Source organism: Pogona vitticeps, chromosome 5 (genome assembly GCF_051106095.1).
Source record: "Pogona vitticeps strain Pit_001003342236 chromosome 5, PviZW2.1, whole genome shotgun sequence".
NCBI lineage: Eukaryota > Metazoa > Chordata > Lepidosauria > Squamata > Agamidae > Pogona > Pogona vitticeps.
This window is the reverse complement of record NC_135787.1, coordinates 110,410,521-110,423,589: the sequence shown is the minus strand read 5'-3', so window position 1 is coordinate 110,423,589 and position 13,069 is coordinate 110,410,521. Positions and strand designations below refer to the sequence as shown.

The window sequence follows — 13,069 nt, the reverse complement described above, 5'->3', positions numbered from 1 at the left end:
TGACCTGATACAGAATTTATTTATTTATTTATTTATTTATTTATTTATTTATTTATTTATTTATTTATTTATTTATTTGATTTAAATCCCGCCCATCTGATATATCATACCACTCTGGGTGGCTAACAACAAAAGATATACAATTAAAATAAAAATCCAAACATCAATTATTAGCAATACTGACAATATACCAACAGATGATAAATAATAGATAGAGAAAAGGAAGAAAATTAAATCAAATCAATTTAAATGCTGGCAGAGGGGAAGGCAACATTGCTGTCCTGGAAACAGAAAAGGAAATCCCAGCAGATGTTGTGACAACCTGAAGAGCAAATTCACATTCTGTATAGTTATCTCACACCCAGCCGCTTATGCATTTGTGTTGCTGGTGCTGTTGTTTTATCATAGACATTCAACACCAAAAACCTCTGTCAGTATTTAGGGTTGCCTCTATTAATTATTCCTTCCCAGCTGATGCCACCTTGACACTGCTGGTTTCATTTAAAGTGTACCATAAAAGCCCCATGCTTGGGTTTACTCAGTACTTTGATGTGTGGAAATAACCTCTTTGATGAAGGTATTGCTTAGGTCTGTAGTGTATCCTGCTAGCATGTGTGTGTAATGCTTTGACTGACTGCTAAGAAAACTTATTAAAATTAATAAAAAATTAAATAATGTGAATTCAGTTTGAACAAAACTAAAGGGATTTATTCTGGAACAACAAGTAGGTAAGCAGAAGGTAAAGATACATTTCTGGTATAATAGGAGCAAAAATAATCTTTATCTTAGGGTTTAATTAAGGAGCAATTCAGCTTTGCTGCAATTTGATTTGCAGCATGTATTACGTTTGAAATCACAGTCAGTGCTCACACAGGGGCTGGAAATTAATTCAGGAATTTACTGTTCATTCAGGATGCAGTGCAGTTTGCATTCCAGCCCATAGCTCCCTTTTCTTTCTTTCTTTCTTTCTTTCTTCTTTCTTTCTTTCTTTCTTTCTTTCTTTCTTTCTTTCTTTCTTTCTTTCTTTCTTTCTTTCTTTCTTTCTTTCTTTCTTTCTTTCTTTCTTTCTTTCTTTCTTTCTTCCTTCCTTCCTTCCTTCCTTCCTTCCTTCCTTCCTTCCTTCCTTCCTTCCTTCCTTCCTTCCTTCCTTCCTTCCTTCCTTCCTTCCTTCCTTCCTTCCTTCCTTCCTTCCTTCCTTCCTTCCTTCCTTCCTTCCTTCCTTCCTTCCTTCCTTCCTTCCTTCCTTCCTTCCTTCCTTCCTTCCTTCCTTCCTTCCTTCCTTCCTTCCTTCCTTCCTTCCTTCCTTCCTTCCTTCCTTCCTTCCTTCCTTCCTTCCTTCCTTCCTTCCTTCCTTCCTTCCTTCCTTCCTTCCTTCCTTCCTTCCTTCCTTCCTTCCTTCCCTCCCTCCCTCCCTCCCTCCCTCCCTCCCTCCCTCCCTCCCATCTTTGCCAATCTGTTGGGGAACTGACAGGGGTATAAATACAGAACATAATAATGATGACCCAGTGATAAGGTGATAGAATAATCTAGCACTAATCTCATATATGTAAGAAATTAAAAACAAATTGAGGGAAGATGAAAGAATACAGTGGAGAGGTGTTCCTCTTGTCCCAGACATCATGCTTCAACTGTCTCTGTCACTGAAACATCACCCACGGACACTCCCCTCCATTTTTACAAGAACCAATCAGCTGATCACATGGATAAATGCCAGTTTGAATAGTTTTGGCTTGGAAAAAAATAGGAGCCCCCCAGTGACAGAGGAAAAAAAAGTCCCATTGGGAGCAAAAAAGGCTGGACTGATTTGAATCAGACTTTGCATCATGTGGTCCATAAAAATATTTCAAATTCACCCATTTTATAATTGGAGCAGATCCTTCAATATTTGACCATGAGGTTACAGCCTTGATATTTCTTCACTAAAATATTCACACAACACACTAAACAAACATCTCGCTATTATACAAAAACCCAACTGGTTCTCAACAGACTCTCAAATCACCTGATAAAGCCAAGCGCCACTCTTCTCCTATCTGATAAAAACCTTGGAACTGCAGGGCTGGAAGGGACCCTATAGGATCATTGAGTCCAGCCCCTGTCAGGGAGGCACAGGGAGGAATCAAACTCCCAACCTCTGGCTCTGCAGCCAGATGCCTAAACCACTGAGCTGACCGGATGTACTTTCCCCCACTCATTCTCACCAGCTAGTCAGCATTGAGCACAGCACAGGAGCATTCCAACACCCATCTGTCATTCTTCGCAGCACTTTCTTTCTTTCTTTCATGCACTCCTAACTTGCACACATCTATATACACAACACATGCCAACTTTATGGATTGCAGAGATACACAAACTGAAATTGTCACAGGTGTAACTTCATTTCAGCCTCAATTAATGAAAATATATCACCTGCACGTGCATGATATGCATCTGATATGCTTCGTAAATGTTGGATAGGTCTTAAGAACAGATTGGCTGAAAGGGCCTAGGTAGCGATCCAACAGTGTGCAAAGTACATCCATAAATAAAGTAAGGTGAAGGTGCTGCTTGTGTGCTGGGTTAAACTGTGCATTACAGAGAACATGTCATGATAAGAATGAATTCCTTAAGTGCTGAGGGGATCTGATGGTAAGAGCAGGAGCATTTTTCACCTCTAGTTTTGTTGCTTTGTATTATGATTGGTCTTTGGGATGCAAATATGGGCCTTTTTTGCAAGTCAGATTTCTCAGCCACTATGTTCTGTCAGCATCATGTATTTGGAGCACTAATGGACTATCAAATTCAAATAATGTTTTATCTGAAATATATAGTTTGGCCCTGAGATGGACAGAATTCGGGCCAACCTATTGCTTTCAATCCAATGAGAATGTAGCTAGAACACTTCATAGTTATTCTTAAATTTTAAAAATTGTCCAAACAATACAGAGATGTTTAGAGCAGTAGCTTACAGCTAGCAGTAGGGGTAATGGGTGCTCAGTTAATCTTATCTGAGTCAGATGCCCTGTGCAATCACACTTAGCTTTGTTTTTTAAAAAAAGAAATAACTTCTCACACACACACACACACACACACACACACACACACACACACACACACACACACACACACACACACACACACACACACACCCCACGTGGTCCTTGAGTCGGCCTTTCAAAATCATCTCCTGGGATTGGAAGTGGAGGAGGGCACTTCCTGCATGGAGCTCAGATCCTGGCAAATTGTCAGAACCGATTAGTAAGGCTGACTTGGTTAAAGTAATCAACTGGGAATGGGAGTTTTGGTGGGCTGTTCTCTGTAGAGCATTGTTAGGTGTTGGTGTTTCTCCAAGATAAATGAGTCTTCCCCCTCCCCAGCCTCTTGAGCTTATTAGAGAATATATTAGAAAACAGAGAACAAAAAATTAAATGTAATAGCATGTAATTAGTCATTATTACAACAAGAGAGGGCTTATTTATTTATTTAGACCGGGCTGTGCAAAGGTTGCCTCCCTGAAGCTCCGAGAGGTAGGGAAGAAGAGGGGAGGGCCGTGTGGGGAATTGGTGTGCGTACAAAAAGACATGAAGTAAAACTGGGCTCAAAGAAAAAGAACAAAGGCTCTTGTGATGCCTTAAAGGCTGACATGCTTTGTTTGGCATATACAAGGGAAAGATGATATTCAGGGAGAGTCCAGTCTGATCCTTGCTGTGCTATTCGTTATTTCATTACAGGCCTATTAACATTCCGATTCCTCATCAACAGTCTATCAAGGTACAGTTTGCTTTATCACCTCAGAACTCGGTCCTCTTACTGTACCGTGTAGAGACAAGAGACAATATCAGCTTTGAGTAAAATACAGAGATATAAGGGATAAGGAGGGAGATGAGCTAAGTCTGCCACACCAAACAAAACAGAGGCAACACCTTGATCAAGGTGGGGCACCTCTGGGGGCAGGGGAAGGAATGGGACTGGGGGCTGCACTGGACCTCCAAGGAGCCTGAAAGATTGTCCTTCTATCCCACAGAGCCCTGACAATCTGCATGGCAGAGAATCCCCTTCCCAGCTGGAAGTAAAGAGAAAGAGGAAAATGTGGCTTTGTGTGTGTGTGTGTGTAGCAACATCAAAGATTTCAGGTGGCGCCATTTTTTCTGGCAAGGGGAGGCCGTAGGAGCTGCAAAAATGGCTTCAGGGGCAACATGGGGTCACTGTACTATGTACTGTCTCCTCTTGACCTATGCTATCCCCAGGACAGGGGTAAGCCATTAAGCCTGGGTCCTTCTCCAAAGAACAAGGAAGGCCTTGCAGTGCACAATTCCTAATCAGCTTTAAACCCCCTGCTTCTTTGTTTCTGTAGCCATCCTACTTAAGCACTAGCAAAAAGCCAGAAATGTCTAAAACTACTTTCCTTAATGTGCTTCACTGGGAGGTGAAGCAGCATATTAGAAAGAGCACTGGGGTGCTACTGAAAATGCTATTATCTGTGACAAGAAATCAAAGTTTCGTTTTGTCCTCATGTCATCACATTGGCTATTCCATAATGCCTACCAGCCACTGATGATGTGGATCTGGACTGCTGAAATGCACATGTGTCATTTATGATAAGTTTTACTATTGGATGTTACTGAAGAGAAAGGTTGTGGAGGCTGGGATTTGAGGAAGGCGTGCTGTTTTCAGTGGGCCTCCCCATGTTTCTTATGAGGTCCATTTCAACTCTGAGGTGCGTCAGAAACTCGATACTAGTACTGAGGAAAAATAAAATAAAACTTCAACAGAAATTCTGTTTTTTTAAAAAAATACAATACCATCTGTAGGCATATCAGAGAAATGTAAAATAAATCATAAAAAGGAATGAATCAGCAATTACAAAAAGAAGTGAGACTTGAGTCATTGTGGTAGGTTGTTGAAGAGGTGGCAGTTTCAGTAAAATATGTGTTTGATGCCATGCTGGTACATTTGTTTAAATATTTTTATCACTACTCCCTTTGTAACAATTTGTCAATTAGCTCATTTTTTTTAAAAAAATGCAAATTGTCTTTGTAATCTCTCCTTAAGGTGGGAATTGACTTGCTTTCTCTGTTGCTAGTCTGATTTTTGTAAATTGTGGTTTTAACAGCTTTGGAGAGTTTTTTTTTTTTTTGTCCAGTTCAGAAATGACATTTCAGTCCTTCGGATTATGTGTCACGTGCACTTGTGTGCACACTCCTTCTCTGTATTGTCCAGAATTTGGAAAAGTTACATCTTTGGAGAGCAGCAGCCAGAATCCCATAGCTAGCATGGCCACCATGGCTTGTGGAGTGTGCACGTAGGGAACTGCAATATGGAAAAGTAACTGTTCCAAGTTCTGGGCACAAACTCTGAAACTGCAATGCTGATGAAACCACCCAGGTGCAGACCTGATCAGAAACAGGGCTGGAAGATCACTGTGAGCCTCCTGCAGAAGCAAAAGACAAGGGCAGGAACTGCTGAATAGCTCAGTGATTTAGGTCTTTGGCTGTGGAGCCAGAGGTTGTGAGTTCGATTCCCCACTGTGCCTGCTTAACAGGGGCTGGTCATGATGATCCCTTCGGTTCCTTCCAGCAATGCAGTTCTAAGATGATGATGATGGTGATAAAGTTAGGGACACATTAAGCAAACAAGTCAACTCTGTCAGGCAGATTTTGGGGTGGTAGCAGTGGCAGCCCTCCATGGGCTGAGGTGGAAGACAGAGCTGTGTAGGGCACCTGACTGGTCCTATATCCCACTAAACTAGCATGTCCTGTCACCAGTGTCCAAGCGGGATTTACCTGCCATCCTTGTTTGACTTCTGCACGTGGAATCGGTCTCTTCTGTCAGCTTCTTGAATTTATCTGTGTTTAGTCTTCTTCTGTGTATGTCTTTTCAGCTCCTGTGCTCTTCAGTCCAGAAAGCCTTGTTTGATGAGGAAGACCATGTCAAGAAGCTACAGCAAAAGGTGGCGACCCTGGAGAAGCGCAACAAGCAGCTGAGGGACCGAGTAAAGAAAGTCAAGAGGTCACTTAGACAAGCCCGGAAGAACACCCGACACATAGAGCTGATCAACCGAAAGCTTAGCGAGAAGCTGTCCGCAGTAGGAAACCCAAGCCCATACATCAACTCCTTCAAGCAAGCAAACTCTCACGCCACATACCTTAAAGTATAATGCCAAGTTTGGTGCTCCAGGCAAAGTTGCTGGTGACTTTGTGATGTTCACTTGTTTTCCTTATTTCTTCATGCAATCCAAAAAGGTCATTATGACTTCAAGGCCCTCGACTGTTTCCGTGGACGCATAGGGATGCATTAAAGTGATGCACGGAAGTGATTTGAAAAGGTCCAACTTCTTGTTTGCCAAGGGATCATGCGGACAGGAATAAACTGTATTCACAGAGTCTTTTCTTTGTCTTCAAAGGCCACATTTGAGATAAAATTAGCATTGGGCTTCACAAGCAGATACCAAGGCTGGCCAAGCCTGAGCCCAATTAATGGTCACAGCAGCTGGTGCCGATCAGGACTTTCAGAGCGGGCCAGTGGATGGGAAGTCAAAGGCAACAGTAGCTGAGGCTGACTGATTTTGGATTTCTTCCCTTCTTCTTTGAAATGGCATTGCTTAACAAGTCTTTAACTTCAGTTATCACCCAGCTGAAGAATAGCCTCTGAGGTTGGTTCCTTAGGGTTCCACGCTATCAAAATTGACTCTCTACTGAGGAGAAAAGGGTTGCCTCTATCACCCTTAATAGCCACAAAGCAGGGGAGGGCAGGTCCCCACTTGCCCTAATGTCCAGCTACGATTCATTTAAGAGCTCTAGGAAATAGCTGGAGCTGACCAGAGCCTGGACAGAAGACCACCAAAGAGCATAAGCTGACTGAACTTCTCATGGAGAGTAAAGTCTAAATTTAAAGAAGGATATATCCTGAATTTGTTGATACAGGTTTTAATACACAGCCATTTTTAACAAGATCTGGAACAGGCCTATGTTAATATCTGATTTCCAAAGATGGATGCCAACTGACAGGTTTTAAATTAGGCCCTGAAATGTTTTGCTATTTTAAAAAAGGGATTCCTATGTGATATTAAAATGCAAACTACATATTTCTTCAACATTTCCAGAATGCAATCCAACTTTACTTGAGTTGGATGTCTAAATCTACATAGAAAAATCTAACCTTGTCTCTTCAGTTTGTTTTACTATTCTTATAATTAAAAATTAATATTAATTAAGGCACTGCTAACCATAGAAAAGTTTCTGCATACTAATTCCTTTCACTTCTGACAATTTCATTTCCTTTTCCTTGAAATACAGACAGTGGGTTTATTTTAGCCAATCTAAGGACAGGGTGAGCTCCTACTTGTTTCTATAAAAGTTTTGTTTCTGTGCTAAGTAACTGGTATTACAAAGCTGAAATACGTACATATATGTGTAAAATAAAAATGCAAACGAGTATTCTCATCTCCACCACGAGCAGGGGCAACCTTCTTTTCAGAGTTTGGAAAAGGTGCTGTTTTGGACTACAGGTCCCAATATCCCCTATCCAGCATGGCCAGTCCTGTTGTTACAGGGCAGTACAGCTGCCTTAGGTGGCAGGAATCTGGGAGCAGCAAATTTCGCCAGCTTCTCTCTAGGCAGATGGTCATCACCAACCCCACTCTGTTCATCATCTTGCCACCAATGCCTCCTCCTCCTCCCTGCTTCTCTTCTTAGATGAGTACTTGCTCATGGTTGGGGGTGTCGGCAGAGTTCACCACTCCTGCTACTGCCTGGTGGTAGCTGGCCAGGTGGCTTATCTCTTCACAGGAATGTCAGCTGCTTTATATAGAAGCGCTCTGTTTAAAGTGACCATCTCGTGTTGGAAGTAGTATGTCTGGAGAGCACCAGCTTGGGGAAGGCTGCAGAGTGTCTTCTTTCTTTTAGGGTATGATGGAGGTTTTCTGGGCAGCCTTGGCTTGTGACACATAAGGTCCTCTTGAACATTTAGTTACCGTCTGGCTAGCAAGAAAAATTGGCAGCAAGAAGACTGTGAACTGGGAGAGCCATTCAGCAAGCATTTTCTGAGGACATCAGCAGATTAATTAAAATTCAGGCTGCTTAGTACAGACCTAAGTAAAATAAATTTCAAAATGCTACATGACATCTGGATGTGATTCCCTTCCAGATGTACCAGATCCTTTGGCTCAAACAAGTACTGTTTCTGCACAGGGGTGTAGAAGGTTCAAAGGCTGTAGATGTGCTCAGTAGACAAGAATACACAGATCTTGCTGTTTTTCCAGCCAAAAAGCCACACAATCTTGATTTAAAATCAGTCTGTGCTGTGTGCCTTTCCATCCAGAAGTGCATTGAGCTGGAGAAGCTCTGCTTGGATGAAAGGAGCAATGTCATGCTAATGTCTGACGCCTGACAGAGTGAAGGTATTTCAGGTGGCTGTGCCTTTCATTGTCCTGAAGCCATGACAGCAGAGGCAGGATCGGTAACTTCTGTCTCATTTGTACAATGGTCTCTTCCTTTTCTCACCTGCTGAAGAAAACTGTGATGACTCCAGTTTTAATCTCAAGCAAGTGAGATGGGGGTGATGCCCAAGCTGTAGCGGACATGAAAAAGTTACTTCAAAATAGTTGACACCAATATCGTTGGGACATTAAAGTTATGGTAGTTTGCATCTGTATATGTTTTTAAATCCTAGAGAAAGTATTTTATTGCCTATTTGCTGTAATCTAAGTTCACAAAATATGATGCGAGCCTTGATTTTGCTTATGGATATGTGAATGTTTCTGTGTGTTTTCTTGGTGAGGCAATTCATCCTCTATTAGACCGTTGACATTGATTAGAAATTATGTTCCTAAATGCATGGATTTAGGTTACGGCAGTGTCTTTGATGGTTGACAGTAACGTGAGCTTTTGGTCTATTGCATCAAAGCATCAAGTAAGTTCCCTTTTAAACTGATTTACATGAGATCATCTTCCATGAAAAGGTAGGAAAGAAACAAAGGGAAATACTCTGAATGTTTTCCCCTTGAAACAAATATTTACTGCATATTTGTTTAAATACAGTCTAACACTTAACTACCTACTTGCCACATTTGGGAGGAAGGCTTGCAGGCTTGGCTCGGCCAATAGGAATGCTAACAGTTTGCCAAGGCTAATATAAAAAGGATGGTTATCAGCTGTCCTTTTCCAAAGAATTGAAATTAATAAAGACATTGGATGACCCCATGTGATGACCTGTTATACTCTAATGCTGTTTTAGGTTGCACAAGGCAAGTCAGATCAAAAAGGAACATTGTATGTTGGGATATGTAGTCTTCAAAGAGGTGCTTCAAATAGTACACTCATTGTGACGTTTCCCCTCCTGCACAATGAGGGGAATGTCAAATAACTCTTACTATCTTGTTAAGTTGAACCGGGACATTAAATTCTCTTCGGCATAAGTGGCTACACAGGAAGGAGAAAAAATTCTTCTAATTGTAGTTCCATTTGAAGTTCTTATAGCTCCATGGTTAAAATATTTCCTTCCTTAATGACTTATTTCTGTATCTTAACTTACTGGCTTGTAGAGCTCATTAAGCTGTTAGGAAAAAAAATAAACAAGCAAGACTGGCCACGCAAGAAAATATGTTTAAAAAGAAGAAGAAATATCTTGGGAGAGGAGGGGCTTTGTGGACCGGGGTGAGTGCTGGTACTACTTGTATATATGTGTACATTGGTGTGTGCACACACACTCAAGCTCCTTTTCTTCCCTCAAGAGGCAAGAAGTGAGGAGGAAGGTGCTTTGTCAAAGCACTGTTTTGTGTGTGTCTGCATACGGCTGCTCACTCAGTCTTTCTGCATTGGTTCAAAGAGATCACATGCTTTTAGCCAAAGCAAAAAGATTCAACTTCAAAAAAGTAAAAGGTCTCTGGTGGGGAGGAAAGACTATGGGTTGGAGCTCTGGGACTCTGAGCTAATTGGCATTTCCTGTTGTGCTGTTTGATCAATGGGAAAAATATGTGAATGAGCCTGACCTAAACCCATAGTATTCCCTACATTTCCCCCCTTCCTCAGTTATATCAATAGCAGACCCTTACCTTTTTGAAAGGGCAAGAATACTGGGAAATTGGCATATATGCCCAATTAATTATGGTGCTATCTATGCACATTCAGTCCTGATGGCTTACTTTCATAAAACAGAAGTAGGAAGAAGGTAGATCAGGATTATCTAGCAGATCACTGGCTGATTTGTTTAATAGCTCCGCCCCTCTAAATTGGGCTACTACAATCTCTGGTCTATATAAAAGTTTGGCATAGAATTACACCTATTTATATTAGGCACAGGGGTGGTCCGACCAGTGGAGCTTAGTGCCCTGATTACACAGGGTAAATCCACTCCTGGTTCTGTCCTGAACTTTCACAGGAGCTATTCAAGGTGCAAAAGCTTTTTTGGGGATTAAGTTCAACACTTTGGTTAGCTCCTGAAAGCTGAGACTAAATCCTGGAGTGGATTCACCATTGAAACTGGGGAATCAATATTCACAGTGCCCTACTATTAGGCATAGTGAGGGACCTACCACAGATGTTGAATGTTGGCAGGCAGAGGGCTGAGCAGCAGGGAAATATTAAGAAGATAGAGCTGTCAATGTTATACAACTTGACTTGTTCCCTCTAGGCTACTTTGCTGTCCCAGATGTGATGGAGAACACCATACTTTCACCAGTGTTAAAATAAAGTCCAAAATATCACTATGGATTTCCCTGTGTGCAAAGGGTCACATTTTAGCATTTGTTACTGATAGCATAATATCTTGCCTGGCCCTGTATATACAAATTATCTCAGTTCATAAGCTACAGTAGATATATAGTTGTGCCCTCAGAACTGCTATTTTTAATTTGATTCTGGGGATTCTGTCTCAGATAATGTAACGTTGCCATGCTTTGGGCTCTGGTAGACTACAAAGTGGATCCTGCATGCATGCAATTTGCCCATGTTTGTGGGATCTTTTTGCAAACACAGTAGATAGTTTGGTGACTATATGAATTAGACAAAAATCTGCAGAGGCCAAAAGTTGTCCCAGATTGATCAAATGTGGTAGGAAGAACGAAGGATAGTTCTCATGCAATGATTTGTTATAGCCTGCTATGAATTTTAATATCAGAAGATTTTCACATTGACTTATGAATTTTCATAAATGCCCAGTTTCAGAATATAACCACTGTTGTTGTTGTTGTCTTCATTGTGAGTGTTAAGATAACTTACTGCTGACTTAGCACTACTTGAGCTGAAATTGTAATTCTTAGAAGAAATTGAGACTTGATGGTCCCCCAACAGGTTACACATCGCTTTTAGAAAACACTACAGAAATTCTCTGCTATATTTGGTATTAACATTTCAGATCTACTATAAAATTAAATTCTTCCCTGTCGTTATGATTTAAAGAAATAAACATGAATGGTTTCAGTTATGTCTTTATGATTCTATGAAAAAAAAAGTACTTACTGTTGTTGTGATAGCTGCTCCTGCTGTTGTTAATTCTATATCATTGCCCTGGCCAAGAAAAAGTTGAGTCATTCATAGTCAGGTTACTTGGATATCAATAGAAGAGGTTTGTCACAAGTTGTTTAAGATATGGTTAATCAGTCAGGTGTACGTGCAGCTTACATTTTCTGTGTTTGGGTCTGTCTAGGACACTTGAAGTTTGTCAGCTAACTAGCTCAAATAATAATTTATGTGCACAACCTATGCTGGGCATCCAAATCTGGTCTAAATTTTGTTCCACATACGAAGCAGAGTGGTTTGGAGGCAGTAGATTATACTCCGAGGAACTATTTCCCAGTGCTAAATTGCACATGGCAAATACAGCCACACACAACAAATTATATATTTTCTGTCATTTCATGACACAACAAACCTGCTACCTGCATCACCTGGCCTCATGGTAGGGCAAACCCTGCTGAATACCACTAGCTGGAATTTTATGGGAATTTTATTTTGGAGTAAATGAAATGGGCAAGTCTTGGTGGCAAATTACAGCTAATTAACAAGGTTCTGGTCACATGTCTGGTTACTGTGGAATAAAATTCCCATAAGATTCTGGCCATTGTTTGATAATATCTACAGATATAAGTGTTGTTAAAGGTACAACTACATAAGCTTCAATACGAATCCAAGGCAGACCTTTCAACATCACAGTAATCCAAGTTTATGCACCAACCACCAATGCTGAAGAGGCTGAAACTGATCAATACTGTGAAGCTACCAACATGAATTTGACCCAACTCTGGGAGGCAGTGGAAGACAGGAGGGCCTGGCATGCTCTGGTCCACGGGGTCACGAAGAGTCGGACATGACTTAACGACTAAGCACAACATAAGCAGGTGAAAAATCTGGCAACTGTACCTCTCATCCTTCGATCAGAAACCTCAGCCTCTGAATGTATGTAGAAAATACCTTATCTATTTTTTTTGGGGGGGGGGAGACATTTCCAGCACACATTTCCTGCCCCCTGAGTGATTTTAACTGCATGTTAGTAATACTTGTCCTTGAAGGTCCACTGCCACTCTGGAGAGCTGCTTCTTACAGTGAAAGACGGGCATGAGGAACACCTGGCTCCTTGCTCCCACTTGTTCTCTGGCAATAGGAGGGGGCAGTTCTGGAGGCAAGAGTGCCGTCACTGTTCACTGCTGCAATGTGGGCAGTGTTTGTGCTCTTTCTGCCTCCTACTCTTGCAACCCTCACTCCCCGATTCTACCCTGGCTTCTCTTCTTCCCCTGCTTGACTAACGTTCCTCTCCTCCTCCTCCTCCTCCTCAGGGCACTATTCAGTCACATGCACCTCAGCCATGCAAAATAAGCAGGTGATCAAGGGAGGAAAGACAAAGTGTTGCAGATTTGTCAGTTACGATTTTTTTCATTCTGTTTCCAGAAGCAGAAGCCAGTTGTGGAATTACTTCGGAAGATCATGGGTTAGCTATGGAAGTGTCCTCTTCTGCCATCGACAGCTAGACTAGTCATCCAGTCAGCTAGAGAAACCTGAGTGTTGATAGATTTGGCCTCTTGTAATTCATCTCCAATTCAAACTTAAAATAATCTCTCTGCTTACTACCACTTTGTGCAGATTTGTTTTGTTCCTAC

The 13,069-nt window shown here is 41.5% G+C and overlaps 1 protein-coding gene across 1 annotated transcript in view; it reads left to right on the top strand.

Annotated features, from left to right (window-relative positions):
• The window catches only part of CCDC3 (coiled-coil domain containing 3), a 76,091-nt gene extending 64,691 nt beyond the window's left edge, over positions 1 to 11,400 (top strand). The window contains exon 3 of the mRNA XM_020797757.3: positions 5,861 to 11,400. Within this exon, the coding sequence (XP_020653416.1) occupies positions 5,861 to 6,136 (276 nt within the window). The 3' untranslated portion in view covers positions 6,137 to 11,400. The remainder of the gene's footprint in view (positions 1 to 5,860) is intronic.
• The last annotated feature ends 1,669 nt before the right edge of the window (positions 11,401 to 13,069 follow it).